Source organism: Maylandia zebra, linkage group LG5 (genome assembly GCF_041146795.1).
Source record: "Maylandia zebra isolate NMK-2024a linkage group LG5, Mzebra_GT3a, whole genome shotgun sequence".
Taxonomy (NCBI): domain Eukaryota; kingdom Metazoa; phylum Chordata; class Actinopteri; order Cichliformes; family Cichlidae; genus Maylandia; species Maylandia zebra.
Genome location: NC_135171.1, coordinates 35,548,061 through 35,570,075, shown reverse-complemented (window position 1 = coordinate 35,570,075; position 22,015 = coordinate 35,548,061). Strand labels below are relative to the sequence as shown.

At 38.2% G+C, this 22,015-nt stretch overlaps 1 protein-coding gene across 2 annotated transcripts in view; it reads left to right on the top strand.

The window, feature by feature from the left end:
* The window catches only part of slc12a5a (solute carrier family 12 member 5a), a 202,857-nt gene that overhangs the window by 149,566 nt on the left and 31,276 nt on the right, over positions 1 to 22,015 (top strand). For both annotated transcript variants that reach the window (XM_004547594.5, XM_004547596.6), the window contains 2 exons: positions 11,100 to 11,246; positions 21,060 to 21,114. In XM_004547594.5, coding sequence (XP_004547651.1) covers positions 11,100 to 11,246; positions 21,060 to 21,114 — 202 coding nt within the window. The remainder of the gene's footprint in view (positions 1 to 11,099; positions 11,247 to 21,059; positions 21,115 to 22,015) is intronic.

Below are 22,015 nucleotides of genomic sequence, written 5' to 3'. Positions count from 1 at the left end.
CATTTCACAGTAGAGTATGCAGTTTTATTAACATCACTAAGCTGTTTGACTTTTGTATTTGTAAACAGTGGCGTAAGAATTTGTCACAACTTGTCTTGTTACAGGCTTTCGCAGACAATCCATTGTATGCAGCTGTTAGTTCTGATTGTTTAGAGAAAAAATCTTATTTGAAAAGCTGCTTTTATGTTTTTGTAAATGTTAAGAATCATTTTCGATATCTTCCAAAGCAACTGAGAAAACTTGTACAAGAAGGCAAGGCTTGTTTTTTTTTTTTTGTATATTGGCAATATCTCACTTTAGGCATTCGATTATTAACATTTGATAAAGCTTTGCTAAAATACTGGGTTCTGGTTTAATATATAATAATCAAATACCACATTTTCTCCTCTGTAAATGTTAAAATGTTACAGCTTAGTTTGGGTGTGAATTTCAGTCTCTTTACCGTATCCCCAAATCATCTAAATATAACATTTAATATACTCTTGCTGCAGAATAACGTGAAAAATAATGTGTCTGGGAAGTTATCTGAACATGAACACTTTAATCCTTGGTGTTTATTTTACGTGTGGGTTGAATTAGTGACTAACTTAGGGCTCAATCACACAGATCTAGAGACAGGGTAGCAACCACAGATCAAAAAGGAAAAATATATATTCCCCAAGTGGTTGGTGGAGGTTGCTAATCAGTCTTTAGGCATGCAGCTTGTAGTGTTTCTAGTTGTTAATGTATAGATTTAGTTAGTTTTCAGTATTTTTATATTCTGTTTCTCAAAAAACAAAAACAAGCAAACAAAAATAAAGATAACGTATCCAGCGGTATTTTCTTAATTGTGCTTTTTGTATGCACAACAGTAAACACAATGCAAACATATGAACCTCTTTTATTCATGTCATTTTCCAAACGACTACACTTGCCAAGAAGGAACACTTGTCCATATGTACTCTGCTTTTTAGAGTGTAATGTTCCCCTTACATAAATGTTTCCCTTCTGGGTGTTTTATGATCTTTGCTCTCAGCTCTGACCTCACCCCTCCCAACCTCCCTTTCTCATTAGACTGGCATGAGATCAGCGTTCCCATCAGCTGCTTTCTGAAGAATGTATCGTGATTAATGTGAATTCATGTTAGAGCAGCATGCACGTGTTCACAGTGGGGAGAAATAGAAATTTCACAGATACCAGGCTAATAGGCTCAGTAGATGTTTTTGTTCTTCTGAGCCTATTAGCCCGGTATCTGTGAAATTTCAGATTATTATTTATTTTACATGAAATATCAAAAACGTGTTAAAATTCACATCTTTAATTGACGTGTTTTGTGTAGCAAAAAGTCCCCAAACTGGATATGTTCAGTATGAAAAAAGCAGCAAAATTTAGCATCTGTCATCATCAAATGACTGAAAAATTAAATCAATTTCAGTATATTTTGCCAATTATTTTTCTGCCAGTGAGCTCATGGATTAATTGCCTAATTGTTCCAGCTCTGCAACACTAATAAAAGAGAAAATAAAGATATAATTTCAAGATGTTAAATCTTTCCCAAGATAAATGTCATTTACATCAAATTTGCACAAAATTAATGATTTGACTGAAAGAATTAGGAGAAAAATGATCCATCTTCTCATCTAAAATGTCATTGCTTAAGTTCTCTTGATTATTATGCTCATTTGTATCTACCACATAGTAGCTTAGAGTACATTTTCACCTCACGTGTCTGTTTCTGGCATGTCACTCTTGATCTTAATTTGTAAACACAAGGGAGCAGCAGTACATGTGCATTAGTGGAAAAGGAGTCTGTCAGCCTTAAATCTGAGAGTGCGCGTAAACAGCGGTTTCACAGCTGGCTGTAACACATGAGGCTTTGTGGTGGAACCTAGAATATTCTAGTAACACATGTAGATGCTATTTAGAGGTGGTGCGTCTTGATTTCCACAGAGGATATTTTGCTACAGTGTTTTTATTTTTTATTTTTTAAAACACTTTCGCACATACAGACGCACACACACATAGACAGAAACCCAGCTGACCGCAGAGTGACTGGTTCATCCACAGCCGGTCAGGAAGACTGATGCTCGCTGGTCTCTCCTCTTGCTGTCTGTTTAATAATTCAGCACACCTGAGCAGAAACACATTTGCCCTATCAGCTCCGGTTTGGCCAGCAGAGCGTGCAGATTGCGTTACAAGCTCCCAGTCTGCCTCCCTCTCTGTTGTTACCCCCCTCTCCCCCCACCTCCCCTGACCTCTCTCGCTTCACTTCACGCCTCGGTCTCTGCCGGTAATGAAAATAATGAAACAGTTGTGCGGATCCCCCTCCTCTTATCCACCCCCTTTTATCTGTCCTTACTTGTTCTTTCGTCTCCTCTTCTCTCTCCTGAATTATACCAAATCAGGTAGAGAAACCACCCATATGTTACACACAATGCGCTACTTTAATGTATTATCAAAGTGACAAATTAATCATGAAATAATTATGTGCACTGATACCACTGATTTGCTGCAGGAAGTGGAAACAATTTCACACTCTTGCATTCAATTATATGATTCCACAGTAACATCGGTACATTTCTATCAGCAGTTCTCCACAAACAGGTGCAACACCAACCAGACATTTAAAAGAAAATCCAGACATTTGTACATGCAGTACATATTGGTCCTGCTTGTAAGCATAACAAATTCCTGTAAGAAGTGATTTAAAAGATGTCGCTGGTTTTGTCAGCCTAAGCAGCTTGGCAGGTTGTCCTAGACTGTGAAGGCCTGGATGTTTCCCTTCCTCTCAACTCAGTCAGAAGTAGTGTGTACTCCATCTCCTCATACTTCTCTGCCCTCTTTCTCTTTCATTTTCTTTCCCTTCGGGCTATCCAGGGATTTGGAATTGTTTTCACCTTCCCTTTTTAAATCTGCACTTCCCCAAATTCAACATAGAACTGCTAGCCTCAGCAGGGTAAGAGATGTTCAAAGGAAGGTTGAACTAAAACTATGTGAGTAACATAGGAAAAGGAAGGAGGGGGGATATGGATGTATGTAGCATATAACAAATTAAATGCAGTTTTAAAGGAAGATTTATGTTATCTAAAAAATACATGTCCATCAGCTGTCTGAATAAGCTGTTTCGAGTCCCTTCCTCCTGTCTTACGTCTTCCTCTCATTGGCTGGCTTTCTCAAACTGAAGGTTTTGAACACTATGTGAGCAGGTAATAATTCTGTGCTCACAGCCAGAGCTATGCACCCAAGATGACCATATTAAGGATATTCTCTGGTTGTGACATAATACAGATCAAAAAGTAGAAAAAATAAAAAAGAAGGAGTTTTGGGAGAACAGCATTTTGTTTTGGTTAATATGAAAACTTATCATTATGATAGTATAGGTAGAAGAAAATCAAGTGGAATCACATGTCTGCTCTACTTCAAGGCAACTAAAACCACTTTAAGGCTAAGGAAACCTACTTTAGTATACATTTCATTCACACAATCTATTGACCTGGCCTACAAAGAGCATCTGCTCTTTTTAGGACACAGAGCAGGAGCTGAGGCAAAGAAGAGGTACCAGAGATCCAGTTAATGCTTTTTTTGAAAGGAAAATCTTCCTTTTCTGCCCTGCACAGATTTTGAAAGAATCAGTTTCTCATGGTTTATGGACAAATGTGAATATTTTCTTGTTTGGAGTTAAGATGGTCTTTAAATTAAGAACAGCATTTTTCTGGCTGTGAGAAGTCTTTCTTTTTTATAAATCTACAAAATGGTGCATAGTTGGTGTATAGCTATGTGAGAAAAATGCTTGTGATGGATATGAAGCTGAAAAGATGGCCAGAGACCGAGATGCAGTCTGGTGATAGACTTGTGCTAAGTGGTAGGGCAGCAGGAGGCAGTGAATCTGAAGTAGGTGCCACAGCAGATGTATTGAAAGGTCCTGTTGTGCATCTAGCACACCTGAGCCATCCATGTGGTGCGTTGACTGCACCTCCCAGGGGATCGGTGGGCAGCTGTTTCTTCCTCTTTCAGTGGTGCCTCGCTGGCCCTACCTGTGGCTCTGCAGCAGTCCGTGTTCCCTTTGCTCTTGGTGGCTCATTCTCCAGGGAAATCACACTGCTGGCTTGTGGCCCATTAAGCAGACACTCCTGTGTATATGTGAGCATGTGCATTTATCAGGGCAGATGCTGGTCAGACTTGCATTCCCCATCCACAAAATGAAGTAATGAAACACCAACTGAATGAAAATTGAAAAGCAGTACTTTCAGTAAATGCCCTGACTTTTCTCCCAAGAGGGTCATTGATTCAACGCATGTACAAGCATTCAATCTGTTTTAGGCTGGTTTTCAATATAAAGTCATTACAAGCATTCATTAATTTACCCCATTTCTGTTTTGTTGCTGGCTGTTTAACAAATCCGTAGAAGTGTTTTATCTTGTTTAGGACTCTGTTTAGGCCCCCACACCCCCAATCCTGTTTTCTGTGTCTGTACATCTTATATAACAATCAGGATTTCTAGCAGACAGACAGTTTTTTTTTCCAAAGCCTCCCTATTGTCAAAGCTGGATTATAATTTATCACTCAGCCATTAGGTACCACAGACACTCATGCAGCAGTCCAACACTGAAGGTCTGCTTGATTGTGGTTTTCCATTGTGTGGGAGAACAGGCGGGGAAAATGACATTTTGCAGTCTGGAGAGAGTTACTGCCAACTTTGGTTTTGTTGTGCTTCTGTGGATTGTGGTAGGGAATAAACACCTTGTTGCTGTTGTAATACTCAATTGTATTTACACACCTTTTAGCGCAGATTATTATAATCTGCATTATCAGTCGTGCTTTCAACCTGCCTTCCTCTAAGTCTACAGTTGTGTATGAAACGCATTAAAGGACAAAAATTATACTGAATTTTCTCACTTCTCTGTAAGCCTTTCTGACAAACTATTCTATTCAAGATGTTATCTTTTTCAGATTCCACAATCTAACCTCTGCTATTTCAATTCAAAAAGACATACTCTTTTTCCTTATCTGTATTTGATAATAATCAACCCCTGTAGGAAGCTGATATTATACAACTCTTTAACAGTTTCCAGTGAGTGAATACTGCAAATGATCTGTCCGTGTGATGAAGAGCCCAGCGTGTGTGTATTTAACACAAAGCAGTTGTTAACGAGTTTTTGAGACTTCTACATCATCAGCGTGACTTCTTTTTACGCTCAAAAAATGACATAAATTGCATGACACATTTTTAATGACTGAATTGCAAAAATATGGCTTATGTAGCAAATGTGATACAAATTCAAACTCGTATATGGAGATTAAAATTTGATATATTTTTGCATATTTTGTCTAAAAGTTCAACAAACATCATCAAAACATTAAAGATTTCTGGCAGTTATTTCATGGTTCAGGTTTTGAAGGGTTAACATTACTGGTAAATGGACTGGTTCTTATTTCTTATATAGCACTTTTCTGCTCTGCTTGAGCCCTCAAAGCGCTTTATACAACATTCACACACACATTTATACAAGTCTAAGTGCTTTCTATCTAACATTGACACATTCACACTCTGATGAATGTATCAGGAGCAAGTCAAGGTTCAGCATCTTGCCCAAGGATACTTTGGCACCACACCAAAGCAGCCAGGGATTGAACCACCAACCTTCTGTTTAGTAGATAACCTGCTCTACTTCTCAGCCACCCCAGGAAAAGAGATGAGCAGCGAGGAAATTCTTGTTGTTATTAGATTCACCCACCTTGAAAGGAATTACAAAGCTCCAGCTTCCTGAAGGTGTTTTGTCTGTGATATGTACGTGCACACAGGCTTTCCTTTAATAACATACCTGTTGTTACAAACTAACCTCAGCCCACTTTGTGCAGTGGCAGCAATTTTGAGTCAAACAACAAAGTGCTGATGGCAGGGGTGCCTTTCTGCCTGCAGCACCTAAGTGCTAATGTATATTACACACCAAGTCCCTGAAGGACCTGCCAGGGGAAAGGCAGTGTTTTTAATTACAGGATTGCTGCTGGGGTGAGAAAGAAGAGAACTGAAAAGTTATAAGAAGACCTGAGGAGAAGTGAAATTGTGTCTTAATTATCCTAAATGTGTGTTTTTATTTTGAGTTTCTTGGATTTTAGTTCTATGAATTAAAATTTATTTCTCTGTTTGACTTTAATACTACTCCTACTGTTTGTCTGTTTTTTTCATTAAATAAAAATTGAACCTTAAAGCAGAGTACAGTGATACTGTGCTGTCTTTCTGACGAGCAACATAACATATATCAGGTGCACACAGACCAGAGATATACACTAGAAGTAAAACCACCTCTTAGATAATATATATGTAGTTTTACAAATATGAGTCCTTTCAAGGTTTACACTGGGTTTGTCTACGCTGACATGCAGATGATGAGAAATGCTCTCTGCCACACACTGAAGGGCACAGTGAGTAGCAATCTTATTTACATACCCTAGACAACTGACAAAGTGTGCAAATAATAATCATATAGTGGGAGATATGACAGAGATGAATGGGGTTTGTTCTCAGCTGCTCCCTCGAGCAACCTGCGGAGCCCAAGATGTGGATCTTTGATTAAAGCACAGCGAGCCTGAAAGTTGAGAGGTTCCCCGCTGCGAGGATTAAGTTGTGCGAGAGGTGAAGCTGTAGATTACATGTCAGCCATATTAAAGACAGAGTGTACACACACAGGGAAAATATAACAAACACCTTATGGAAAAACTGAAGTGTCGGATTAACAACAGTGCAGTTTAGATTTACTTTGTTAATCTTGCAAATAATAGAACAAGAAAACCGGAGGGGAACTAATGATTATTTTTATAATCTCTTCATCTACTACTCTTTTTGTTGATTAATAATCAATATAACATCTAATCCTGCAGCTGCAAAAAAAAATTAAAAACATTGAGTTTCCAAGGACATCTTGAAGAGGCTTGTGTGAGCAAATGCCCAAAAACAAAAGAAATAATTGATGAATATTTCTGATTAAAATTGCCGCTGATGATAATTCAGTTGTGTTAGCCAAATAGAAATTTGTAATCAAAAGCAAAGAAAACATTAGGAATCACATACAGTGCTAGGCTATGTGGTAAACCAATGGAAGATTGACTTATGCTGGAATCAGTTGCATTTTTTTTTGTCTTCTAATGGTTATCCAGTCTTTAAAATACAGAATATAAAGCTGCTACCATGCAAAAACACAAATGTTTTACAAGTTTACCCACTTGTCATTCTTTTACAGCTCTCTCAGTTGGTGGAAGTCAAAACACTCATCGGTTGCATGGCTGGTTCATTGTTTTGTATCACACTTGTTGTTTTGAATGGTGTATTATGTCAAGTTATGTCAGCTAGAAACTTAAAAAAGTTAAATATCATGAGGGAGCAAACACTAATCCGTTGCAGTATTATCAGCCTATTCTTAATACTGTGTGGATTCCATTCATGTCCTGACTTCTCTGTGGTGTCTCACAGTGGAAAGTCAGTAGATCTGTTGGGCCCTGGGGGTGGCAGAGTGGGGCACCAGCCCATCAGGCTTGTTCAGGAACATGGGGTCTGGTCAGTTTGTAGAATGGATCAATACCTGTCATGTAGCATATGACCAGTTTTGTCCACTGACAGGTAAGGTATATATAATCAGATACTGAGATATGATATGATATGAGAAACTGAGTGCTTCTGGTGAGGTAATCAGGGGCTTCCAAAGTGATAACCTTGCTAATTGCATTTCCGAGTGTGAGCACTTGCTCTGTTGTTTATCTAAAGGAAATTAGAAGATAATTATATTTGTAAGACCTGCTTGGACTTGCTCTGCCTCTGTCTCTCCAGCTCTGCCTCTCTCATTCTGCTCCTCTCTGCAAACAATACATTATTAATGCTGGAAAGCAGGCCTCTCCAAACAAATCACATACTCTAGCATCAGACACAACATTATTCATTTGATGTCAGCCACTTGTCAGGATGATTTGATTAAAAGTCTGGATTATGAATTCAGCATCTGCTGTCACTTCCCCGTGTGGGCCTCGTGGTTTTAAGTTCTCCATCTTGTGTAGTGTCCATTTGCTACAGCAAATTTAATAACCCTTGTTGAAGAAATATATTAGAGGCCGTGACTGATAACCACGAACCACTTAAGGTTCTCCCCAGAGCACATCATTATTTCATCATACATTTTGAAACCAACGCTGAACTTGAGAGTTTAAAATACGTAATCATGGAAGAAACGCTTTTATGTGAAAAAGCAAAAGCTAAGAGCTCCCTGCTCACGTAACTGTGTGACACTGTTTCCAAATTAGCCCAGACATACTGTAACCTTTTTGCGCGTGGCTCTTACTGATTCCCCTGCAGTAAGCTATTAGCTATAGTTCAATAAATCGGCAAAACCAGATTTTCATTAGAGTGTTGAAATAATGACTTATTATGCTCATTTTTAGCTCCATAATTTCAGCCATAATATTTTGCTGTGCCTCGGTACTGCCCTCCTGTTTATCAAATGTCTGCAATAAGACGTTTTAGGTCTGTTCCCCCTCCCCTTATGCCAACTTTATTCTGATTGCCACTATAAAACAGAAGGTTTGAACAGCAGGTGGGTGGACCTGTGTTCATAACCAGTCTGCATGTGATGACAGTATTAAGGATATCTGCTTTCACTGATATCATACAGGGCCAAGAGTAGGAGCAGTCTAAAGCTTGAGCTTTTTTAGCTCACATGGATTACATGTTATTGAAATTTTGGCTGTGTTGCTATGATCATCCACAACAGTAACAGTAGATTATGGAGTAAAAAAGGAAAAGTTAATATCTCAGCTTTAATGAAACATGTAACTGTTCATGCTGAGTACCCGAGAAAGATTTGTCAACATGATTTTTGGTAACAAAATGCTGCTGAATCACCAGCACAATTTATTTTTTGTCCTAGAGAATCTCATACATTTTAAAGGAACTTCTACACATAAACACATATTTAGGTCTCCTATTGTCATCAGATGCAAGGTCCTAAATTGTGAACGTTGGGGTTTCGCAATGTTAGAGTTTCACCTTATTATCATTGTGACCAAGACATCTCCTATGATAATATTTCCAAATCTGTATCTGTACCAAATTACCCAAAACAGGCCATTATTTACAGAATTGTCACATTAGTATTATGGGCACAATATTGTAATTTCATTCAAGTTATCAGGTACTTGGGTATAATATAATCATTTGTTTTGTTTTAATTATAAGCTTCTTTGATTTTTATGTCCTTATGTTGTATCAAAGCCATAAGTCTGTAAGCACGTTGCCTGCTGAAGTTCATTTTGTTTTACAACCCACAAAGCTTGTGAGCAACAAGATACATTTTTGGGTGACGTGGTGATTTATTAGGAAAAATAATTAAATTACTAGATATCCAGCGTTAAAAATCAAGGGATAAAACTTAAGATAACACAGCAGGGAGGTGATAATGAGCCAACCCAGGCATGTCTTTATCCACACCTTGTCAGGTGTGAACAATTAGCAACCTAAAGACCCTTGTACTGTCACTTCAAGGGCAGTTACTGCTGACGATGGGGATAAAGTTAGGCCAAATTAAGCTATCTATGATTCAGTACTTCCTATCCTAACGAAAGTCTTTGGTTGTACGAGTAAAGCTCAGTAAACACTGTGTGTATAATTACATAGACGTAATGTTCCCAGTTTAGCTGTAATTTCCCATTTGAGATAAATTTTTATTACCCAGCTGCTGTTTTGTTTTTAATACTTGAAACATTTTTGTAACCTTTCTGTGTATTAGCATCTTTACTAACTCAATCTACAGCTAATCAATCCTTTATTCACAATTTTAAGCTGCATTTAAGTGCAAACATGCAGCAGAGAAGCTTCGTTCATGTATCTGTGATTTAATGATGTGACAGTGAAGGTCGCTTGGTAAAATGGGTCATGGCTGGATACTAGAATAATTACCTGTCATTGGCCAAGCTGTCCTCGAGCAGGAAATTAATATTTCTCTATTATGTACAGGGTTAGCTGCTGTGTCCTTCAGATTTAATAAATGCCATCATGACGGTACAGACCCACACTGGAAACACTCATATACTGTTCATTAACAAATTCATGCAAACGCATTCACATCAAGTGCATCCAAAAACCTTCGGCAAGAGAATCCTCCTATTAATAAATAAGAAGTGCAACAAAATACGTCGTGATTCTCCGAGCGTCAGTAATTGCCTTCAATAGATCAGCCTTGAGCACAGAGCAGTACAGAGCAGCTGTCTTTGTCAACTGATCCACACCAGGGACTGCACTGCAGCACCAAGACACACAAACACCCAGCCTGTAAAGAAATACAGTAATATTTCATGCATTCATTGAACAGATTGGTCACATGGCTGCTTTCTGATCTCAAAGTTTTCTTTATTTCCTGGGCTTAAACTGTTTTTGTAGTCAGCAGAGGATTTGGAAGAAGGAATGTAGGAGAGACATATATTTAAGCAAGAGGACTGAAAAGTATATTTTGGCATAGAATTTGTAAGCCTTTCACACTCTTTAACTCCAGTTTACATTATGTCTTCTTACAGCTATCCTTAAAATAAAAAAATAACCCAAATGATTGTAATTTTAAATATATGTTAAACTACACTAACAAGAAAAAAGAGCCTATAATCAAAAGCGTGTGTTTGCAGTAAATCAACCCGCTAATGTGGCAACAACAGCGAATTCAAGCCAAAGTGGCCTTTTTAAAATCACAAATTGGGCCTTTGAAAGTAATAATCTGTGAAGTCCTATGTGCCTTTTTCCATCGGTTCAGTGTTTTGCTTTATTGTTTTGGGTCTTTGCACGTGTAAAAAAAATAGGCACATAACACATACTGCAAACTGTGCTTCCCAGCATGCACGGCTGATGTGTTGACTTTTATTGATTAATATATCTGCCAAAATGCAGCAGGAGTCATTCAGTGGGTGCTGCGCATCTGGTGTGGAATGCTTATAGCGAGAGACAAGCTAAGCATTTACATCTGGAGTCTGACAGCTATCTGAATTTTAACGTTATACAATCTAGATTAAGTACTTGGAGAAACTTAAACTGTAACTGTGCATGAATAATGCTCAGGTGTCTCTTTCTTCTCACCCCTCTCTTCTTTCAGGCTCCCCAGCTCGGCACACTGATGGGCGTTTATATGCCGTGCATCCAAAACATCTTCGGAGTCATCCTGTTCCTCAGGATGACCTGGTTGGTGGGAATCGGAGGTGTCATTGGGACTTTCATCATCGTTTTCATGTGCTGTACCACAGTGAGTGTTGTACATTCTTGTAAATTTTAGCCCAGGTTCATAGTGAAAATTCAGAATTTCACACGTTTTATAAAGTGCAGCATTCGTGGAGCGTAACATATTGTAGAGTGGAAGGTAGCAGATGTAGCAGAATTTATTGTTCAGCAGTGTAAGATTGTTATCACCATTATTGGCTCTGGTGAGAACAGCAAAGATTAAGGACCTTGCACAGAATATGGTTGGAGAAACAGAGGATATAAATATGTTTATAATGGTTCAGTAAATTCTGTGTTTTGATTAGTGAGCAGTAGCTTTCCATTAATGTGGTGCCATACTTTGAATTGCAAGTAATTACTTCTCTGCATTAGCCGAAACAGCTTTCTTTTTTATTTCATCCAAAAATAGTTCGCCAGGGGTAGTTTCACAGTAAAATTGGTCATACAGCTGTTGTTCAGTCTCTAAATAGAATCAGTCTCCTTAGTAAGCAGAGTCAGCCTACAATACACACAATGTATCTTTGTTTATTTTTCACAAAGATATCCCCCTTATTTTAAGGATAACAGCTTTGCTGTAATGTGTTTGAACAGCTTAAATGTTGACATTCTTTCTTGGTTTTAGTTAAGCACAATTTCTTTGCTAAACATATAATACAGCCCAACCCTCTTTGCTCTACAGTTCTGTACCGATGTATTGTATTGGTTTATGTCCAATAGAAAACTTTGTCAGTCTGGTAAGGTACCACCCCCAAGAATTTTTAATGTGTTACATCTACAGAAATATGGATAGTTGACCCAGTCGTGGTTTTAAACGGCAAGTCTAAGGTTACAGCTTACTTAAATGGAGCAGTGTGGTCAAAGAATAACTGCAATTATCTATTTAGGAGTATAGTTCACAGACATTTCCCTCTTAACAATGTGGCATTCAGCAGTAATAATAAAGTGACAAACTGGCAAGTGTTTTTAAACTAATCTTACATGAGATAACATTAAAGGAAACCAGAGTGTTGAAGATTGTTTTGTTTGGTAATTTATTTCAAACATGTAAACAATATACAGGTACATTTAGACAAGAAAATAAGAGAGAGAAAAATACTATACAAATTTTTTTTTTAATATTTATATGCATATATACAATATACAAAAATCAATACATTTCAATATAGCCACCGTTCTGATTAATTTACATGTTGAAAGGGAGTGGGAAGAAGTAAACACTTATTTAATCCCACCCCTTTGCCATAAATTATCAGTTAATATTTAGTCAGCGTCCTTACTGATATAATTTGTAATAAAAATAGTGAACACATTTCTGATATACTATATACTATATTATAACATCATGAATTTTTTTTTAAATAGAGACATTCACTTAATTTCAATATTTTCCCTTTCTTTATAGTTCATATTTTTATAACTCTTTTTATAACTCTTGAACTTTTGAACTGTTTTATGTTTGGACATTGCTTTAATTCCATATTCACAGTGTTCCATAGTTTCACTCCATGAACAGAAACACAAAAGCTTTTTCTTGTAGTACGTACCTTCCCTGTTTTGAAGTTACAAAAACCCCTTAAATTATAGCTTCCTTCTTTCAAAAAAAACCATACTCTGAATATTACCTGGCAGTTCTTTATTTTTTGCTTTGAATAGAATTTGTGCTGTTTGGAATTTCACTAGATCGTCAATTTTCAACATTTCAGACTGCAAAAATAGTGAGTTTGTGTGTTCCCTATAACCTGCATTGTGGATGATTCAAATTGCCTTTTTTTTTGAAGAGTAAAAAGTGAATGTAATGCGGTTTAATAGTTGTTGCCCCAGACCTCTGCATAGTAGCCTAAGTATGGTGAAACCAGTGAACAGTAGAGAATATGAAGTGATGTTCTGTCGAACACCTGCTTTGCCTTGTTTAGTATTGCAATGCTATGTGATACTTTGGAATGAATATATCTTACGTGAGCTCCCCAGTTAAGTTTTTCATCTATTATTACCCCCAGAAATGTATTTTCACTGACTCTTTCAATATCAACACCATTTATTTGAATGTTAGCATTTGTATTTAAACTACTATTTCCAAATAACATAAGTTTAGATTTATTCAAATTGAATGATAATTTGTTTTTATCTAGCCAGAACTTCACTTTACTTATTTCATTAGTCATATCCTCCAATAAATTCTGCAGATCATCAAAAAATGTTTGTATCGTCAGCAAAGAGAACCATTTTTAATACTTTGGACACTTAACAGATGTCGTTAATGTACAAGTTGAAGAATTTTGGACCCAAAACTGACCCTTGGGGTACACCACAAGCAATGTCCATACATAAGGAGCAACCATCATTTAATTTCACAAACTGCTTCCTGTCACCTAAATAACTCCGGACCCAATCTAAAGCTACCCCTCTGACACCGTAACGTTCCAGTTTTCTTATTAATATATCATGATCTATAGTGTCAAATGTCCCACGTTTTATAACACTGTTCAGTATTTCCCATAATCTTTTAATATTATTTCTATTTATATCTAATTGCTTCATATAGTATTCCTTTTTACTATATCTAAGTATATTAGTTAACCTATTTTTATACCAAATTCTTTCCATATTCTTAGCAGCGACAGTTCACTTGAAGGTGGCAGGTTTATATTTGAGGACACAGGCGTTAGCAAGATTATAGAGGATCCTAAAATGTTTTTTACGTCTTGCCAAGTCCAAACAGTGCTGAGAATTACATACGTAGGTTCCTGATACTAAGAACGTTCACAGAGGTTTGAGATGTATGAAATAAAACTTCTTCTTCTGTATCGGTTTAATAAGCAGTTATGGTTTTTTGTGTTATCGCTCTTTTCGAAAAGCTCAATTTTCTGAAAATACTCATAGTTTAGAGTTTTGCAGTTTCTTGTTTTCGAGACATAGAAGAAGCTACTTTCGGCTGCTCCATTATTCACAAGGGGTCTCCACAGCGGGTAGCGCCGCATGTTTGCTTTGGCAGATTTTTACAGCAGATGCCCTTCCTGACTCAACCCCCAAAGGATTTGTGTCTCCTGAACTAGGGATCTTTCATTTATTAGATGAATGAAAGCCGCTGTTTGTGAGATGTAGTATCTATTTTTATTTGCCAGAATGGTATCATTGACCCTGCACCAAATCCAGCAAAGTAGTGTTAAAGTGAAATTTCAAGAGAGGAGGTTTTAATCATCTTATTTTAGCCGGTGTAATGATTCTGGGTCTGAGTGAAGTGTAACGTTGCAGATCACATAACCAGGTTCCTTTTGTGCTGTATAAAGAGCAAACTGCCTCTCTGTCGATGATCTGTTTGTATTTCACAGACCCCACACGTTCAGTCTGTAAAAAAGAACAACATGACACACTGTGATGCTCCCTGGTTCCCTTTAATGTCACTGCCACAGAGTCATGTGTCAGAGTGACTTTGGACTGACACCCTGCCGTGGCCCTGAGACTCGCATTACATAAGACTCTCCCACAGGATCAAAGTCGCTGCTGTCAGTGGTCTGGCTGGCTTCTACAAGATGATCGTGTTTGATGCATTTGATTGTCAGAGAGCATATACTTGGCCTCCTCACTCAAAAGCTTAACATCTCTATTCTGAAGGGTGTTGACTTAATTTACTGTCTCTGTTGAAAACTTGACAATGCCCTGCATGAGAGCTTTCTGTCAGACAACACAGGCGCATCCAGCCTGAGTATGGCTTTTCAGTGGATTGCCTTGCTAATTTTATTGTACATGACAGTTTAATTAAAACTTTGTGGTCTATAAGATGTAAGAGCTGTGCGTCGTTCCTCTGATTTGCATTTTGGGTTATGGACTTTATGTTGGTTTGTCTGCGAGTTTGTGCAACCTAGATTCTCCTCCAGCTGAGTATATTTATAGAACGACCCCCTCAAATCCCAAACACTGCCTGCACAGACACATGCTGCGGCCCCGTCATTTTTTCTGTCTGACAGTATAGAGGGCATACTGAATGAAACAGCATATTGATAGAACATAATATGTAATTCCATGTTTGAGCCTGATATCTTAGTAATTACCTCTAAAATATAGATACTGAATCTCATCAGCTTATTATTTTTTTTCCATCAGCATCATAAAAATATAAATAATTAATAAAAAGGGGATAAAAAGATTTTGTGTGGTGCATGAAAAAATACAGCACTCAGTTTTATGGTGGAAAAAATAGCAGGAGAGAAAAAAAAAAGCTTGGAGATCAAAGCTGGTTCAGACACAGCTTGACAGGAAGTCGTGCAAACACACAAACACATTTGCAATTCCTATGCTTCATTTCTTATGCTTTAACACACACATACACACACACAGAGGAATCAGTGCTAAAAAGTTCCTTACGTCCATTTACTAGAATAAACTCTGAAAAACATCTCTCAGTAATTTCGTCTCACTGTTTAATATCACACACGCACACACACACACACACACACACACACACTTTTTATCACTCACACTGAGCTCATTGCAGAGCCCCGGGGCGATAAGCTCGAGCGTGAACGGTGTGTGAGAAACCCCCACCTCTCTCCTCCTGAGCTCCTTACATAACCACCGAGGCCTTCAGGGGCTCTCAGCAATGAGCGCGTGTGTGTGTGCATGTACATACGTGTACGCAGCGATGCCCACCTGAGTGAAATCCACAGGAGCCAAAGTGCGAAGGAATCTCGCATGTTGTAGAGCTTAATAATATACAGCAGGACCCCATGTTTTATTCACTTCATGGGATGTCACTGACAGTGCACTTTTCAGGTGCTTAATCACAGCTGCACATATCTGCAGCTGTCAAACGCTCGCGCCAATATTTTTCTGTCACATCTTGGCGGAACGTTAACGAGCCGCAGTGCTCAAACATTCAGGGAATCGTTATATAAAGAACGCGCCTCCGTGTGGAACGGCTCTGACACATTAAACCATTAACCATGAAATTATACACGCAGGCCACCATTTTAAAAATCAGTGCTTTGCTGCAGACAGCATTCTCCAAACAGGGACGCTCAAACGTGTGTACGTCGTACTGGTATATGAGTCTTTTTACCCCAGATAATGAATACAGGCTCTTACCACATTAAAATGAGCTTTAATATTCTAGATGGAAAGTCATCTGTTATTTGGTCTTCCTCATTACTTCCAGGTCTTGAATCCAAATGCTGTGAGGGGAAGGGTTGGATGCCCTCTGTCGTGACTCATTTAAATGCTTAGGATGCCTTTCTCGCTCATCTCCTCATATTTTACTCTTTCGCTTCTTCAATTTCTCCAAGCCTTTTCTTTTTTCCATGTTTCTGTCTCATTATTCCCTTTCTCCTCCTCCTTCTTCCTTTGATTCTATTCTCTCTCTTGCTCTCATTCTTATTCTATTATTCAATTTTTGTCCTTTTTCTGCCACGTCTGTTCTTGTCTCGCAGCATAGCACAGCAGCACCTCGTCCTCTTACTTATAGTTTCCATTCCCACCATCACTCTGAAAGTGAAAATCACCTCAATCACTGTCATTTGACATTGGTGCCTTCCATAGTATACCATCCACAGGGATTTCAAGTGATGAGCAGCACCCTGAAACTTCTGTGCTTTTGTATGTCAACTGATGAAGTTGTACCTCAAAAAAACCATTCTGCATTTGTGTAATGAAGCATGATAATGAAGCACGCTCTCAGGGCAAGGCAAAAGCTCCAGTCCTGTCGAAACCAATTTCTGCTCAACTGTAAGGTCAAAAAAAGACCAATTCAGAATTTGTCTGTAGCTTTGGGAAGAAACAGACCAAAAGTGTCCTTTGGGGTCATCAGTGGGGAGTGTGTCAGCTGGCAGGCTTTTCTTAAAAATGACTTTTTTCACCAAATACATTCCTAGGGCTCATCTGTAATCATGATGGCTTAGCAATTATTCAGGCCTTGCTACCATTCCGATTACATTTCGAAGGAAAACATCTCCTTTGTGCGAAATGTAAGCTGTGTGCTGTTGTATCTCATGTGGATGAGACAGATGGTGGGGAGGTCTAATCTGGCCTTTCTACTGGCATGCTTAGAGCCTAGAGGGCTTTTGGGTACATGTGAGTTTGGAGGCACTGACTCCAGGATTCATGGAGAAAGAGAGAGTTATAAACCAGAGGATGTTCACTAACGCAAACTCTCAAACCATCACAGTTTTAGGTTACCAGCCTGAAAGTGGGACGATAAAACAGGCCACAGGCTCTGGGTCAGTGGGAAGAAAGATTTTGCCCATCCTGCCTGCTAAAACAGAACATCGCTGGGTTTTTTTAGTGCCACTCTTCAAATGTTCTGCGAATACAGACATGATTTGGTCATCAAGTGCTTGAACTACAGAGGAATCTGTGTTAGATTTAGTTATTAGATCTCCAGTATCTGCTTTTGATCCTATGTTGTGGTCCATTTGGGTCTGCAGGTGAGATCATTGGAGATGAAAGCCAGGCAGTTTCTCATGCATGACTTTTTCTGCTAGAGTCCCTGTCTGCAGTGATGCCCAAAGGGTCATTTAACTAAAAGTGATAAAAATGGTATTTCACAACAGTGACAACAACAAAATCATCTGCTCTTCTGTTGCCACTTGTGGTGGTTCAGTCAAACAAAACAACATATGACATTAATTGCACATCAGCAATCAATCATAGATTGAAGGTGAAATTATTCATCTAACTGGAGACAAAATTTGAGTTTTGAAAAGTGATAGTTGCTACTTTGTCTTGTCTGCAGCTGGTTGTAGACAAAATCAACGCAGAATCGATCCATATATCGATACAGTTTCCACTGAAACACAGATAAACCTCAAATAATTGGTTGCTTGACCTAATCGCCCTCATTCATTTCCACTCCTCGTGCCTGTCAAGCCTTCTGTTCTCATAGAACGCACGATGAGGCTAACAATATTGATACTGTCAGATTTTCAACTCCAAATTCTTGTTATTTTCAAAACAGTGAGTTGTGACTTCACACAGACAAAAGCAGGCTTCTCATTTCAAGCCAGTTACCTACTGATATTGCCAGCTGAAATCGCAGCTGTCACTAACATGCTCAGTTTGTCAGCTTTAGTTTTCTAATTATATTTCGCTCCATGAGCACTGGTTCACACAAAGAGCTTTGATAAAGTCTTAAATTGGCACTTGCATAAATAACTGGATCTAAACCTCTGTTTCTCAGGAAATAGTCAGAACTCTTACAATGCTACTCCTTCAGACTGAACTGAAAGAGCTGTATTGTTTGCTGTGCTTCAGACTAGAATTAACGATATATATCTTCAGAATGAGATGGCAGAAATAAGATTCTGCTATGAGCATAAATTACAGTGCAGTACTTCTTGGAAATTAAAACATATAGACCACCTTCCAGACTCATAGTAATTGAAAATCACGTATCAATATAAAACAGAGCATGTGTTTTAAAGACAAAGTCAAAGGGGGGGTATAGTGTATAATTTACCTTTAATATTATTGACATACATAAAATTCAGAGCAAAGCATTACTAAAGCACCAATCCTGTTTGGCTACACTGCCAGCACTGCAAATCAGACAAGTGCATTGCTGGCTTTTCTGCATGGAGATTCAGTGATTGGGTATGCGACTGACTACCTCTGAGTGGCTGCTGCCCACATCAGATACAACACTTAAACAATTACTGTCTTATCTGCTGTGGTGGGAGAAGGGTTTCTGGCCTCATTATGACCAGATTAGAGTGAGAAACAGAGCCCAACTCACTGTTCACTCCTGATCATCAGTCCACTGGCCCCTCAGGTGACACTAACCACATTAAAGTCTTTGCAGAGACAGATACAATAACAGTTAAACATAACCAGCATGGTTTCCCGTGGCTGGAAAACCTCACTCCAGTGTAGCTGAAACAGAAACTTTGAAAAGAAACAACCATTGATTGTTGTGGTAAATTAATAAATAATAATAAGTAATTGTTCTGTAAAATGTTGCATTTATTAACCACTATACTTGTCAGTAACAGAATTTACTGTTGTTCTTTTTTACCTTACATTTTAGGAAGGTGATTACAGTTTAAATGTTACCCAGGACAGACTGCTATTGCACTAATGCTGCATGCAAGCACAGATTGAATTAATAATATATATAACTTTACATTCAAAACTCAACTAATAATAACATAATAAACTAGAACAACTCATTTATAGAAAAGCCCCCAAAAATAGGAGAAAGTGAGACATGTTTTAGGCAGCCAGTTCTCACATTTCGTCCTCGCGTTTCTCTTTCTGTGTCTGCCTCTGTCTTTCATGTGCAGACAATGTGAAAAGACACTCAGAAATTCAACAATAGCAACTAAAAGAATAATGAAATCTTAATGCTGTCTTTGTACTGTCAAACACACTCTCCCGCTCTCTTTCCCAGTCACTCTCAGTGCTTTCACGTTGTCATTTTTTATTTCTTCTGAACCATTCTTCCACTCTCTGCGTACATCTCTCCCTCTTGTCCTCTGCAGGCCAGTCGGGACTCGCGCTTTGTGTTGCAGGCGACTGTGATAGCCGTGAGCTTCGCTTTACCGTGCCCTTACATATCTCAACTCGACAGAGTTCCATAAGAGTTGTCGCTGGATGTCTGAATGTGCTCTGACAGCTGTTGACAGGCCCTGTGGTGTTATTATTTATCTAATCAACGAGCAGCCTGTCCGTTCTTTAATTCTATGCTGAGAAAATTCATTGCTTGGCGCTGGTATGAAGGACTTTACCTGGAGGAAATAAAAGAATTGAAGTTTGCTTAAAAATAATCTGATAAAATGTGAAAGTGAGGACAGAACATTAAAACAGTAAACGATTTTTAGCAGTGCCAGTGGCTCTAGTGATGGCAATGTCAGGCAGTCTAATTCTTTGGGGGCTTCCTGCTCAGAAATGGCCTTTGGAGTTAATTATACACATAAGCATGAGTGGTCCACTTACAGTAAGGCCAATAAGTCTCTGTTGCCTTATTTGACAGAAATATGTGCATTCTTCCTGTTTGTTTCTGGTCATTTGATAAACAAAATGTCTGTATTTCGTGAATAAATACATCTCCAATTACAAAACTGGAGTAGAAAAAATATTAGAATATTGCTGTTGATTTCCTTTCGGCTCTGCTGAAAGCCTCTAGGAATGTGCTAAAAATTCTTCAATGCAGGAAAGACCCTACTCTGTCTTTGGTATCCACAGAAAAGCCTCATTAACGGTTAGATGGACTTCCATTACAATTTTTTTCAGCTATCCATGGTAGCAAGAGGATAAACTAATGACTTGATGGATCAGGGTTATCCACTAACTCTTCAACATGCACTATTGCAGCAGCACAGAGGCAGGCTTGTGCTGAAATATCTTGAAGGGGGTTTGAAAATGTTTCACATATTCGTACACTGTGTTGAACTGAAATAGTTCCAATGACTTTGACTGACATTAACTGCTCAAGCTTTAACATCAAGTCATGTATTTTAGATGTCTGACATTTAGATTTATGTTCCCGCCACATCCTGATTAGTGTGATCTCTCCTTTGAATTTAGTGCTGATTATTATAAAAATTATTGTTTCAGGGGTTTTTTTTCCAACTAACTTGATTTGCACATATAGCATTGTGGTTGCGAGCATTGAGCTAAATCAGACTCTTAGTTTTGTTTTTATTTTATTACTTAGATTTAGTTTACCAGTTTAATTTCATTTTTGATGATATAAATAGCCATGACACCTTATTCATTGAGGTTTAGTTCACAATTTAAGAAAACAATAAATGGTATTCTTCACAGTTGAAAAGATCAAAAACTTGTGTGCGTAATTTGCAAATTTGATCTAATTTCTTCTTTTCCTGCTCCTCTGTCCTTCTCTGTGTAGACCATGCTGACTGCCATCTCTATGAGTGCCATCGCTACCAATGGAGTAGTGCCAGGTGGGTGAGCAGACGCTGGCACCACACAGTCATCGCTGTTTGAGTCTGTCCGCTTCTAAATTTCTCTTTTCGCTGATTGCTTTTGGCACAGTACACCCAGCGCAGCTTGATATCTCCAGAAACATTAAAAGCTTTAGTCTGGGATCTTGTGCACTTTAGCTCCTTGTCACGCAACATTATTTACACAAAATAAAGCATCAGCCAAATGCTTGTCATGAAGATCTGCATCGGCAAGTTTGTATCTGAACACAGACACATGAACGTGCATATGCAGGCTAGCTACATTTTATAAGCGAGTTTACATAGTAATGATGGCCTGCATCTTACCAGTTGGTGTGCATGCAGCAGGGGTCAGAGCAAATTACAGGCTTGTAGAGAAGTGTGGAAGTGTATGCCAATTATAACTGTCTCTGTTATAACCAGTCCCAACCCTTGTGCTGCTCCAAAGTGCTGATTAAGGTCTATTTATTTATGTTCAGTTAATTTATTTGCACACTGCTTGTGCATTTGTGTATAACAGTGTGATAAGATGCAATAACAAGAAAACCTTTTCTAGCAAATTCAGCAAAAATTACAACTGTCAGAAAGCAGTCTACCAAAATAAAAAAGCATTACAGAAAAAACTATTTTCTATCATTAATGTATGGAAATCGTTTTTTAATTTTAAAGAAATCTGCTGGATATTCACTGGTGTACACAGTGGACAGTTTTTTAAACATCTCTCTTGTTCTTTGTTGTCAAGTTTCTTTTATTTGATTGTGTAAAATGTTAGTCGTTAAAAGAGACAAAATTGAAGTGAATGTCTGCACTCACCATGGTGACATGCTAATGTCAAAACTAATTAACAGATACAAAAATATATGTATGGTTCAGCATGAGATGTCATCGTTTAGTCTTCTCA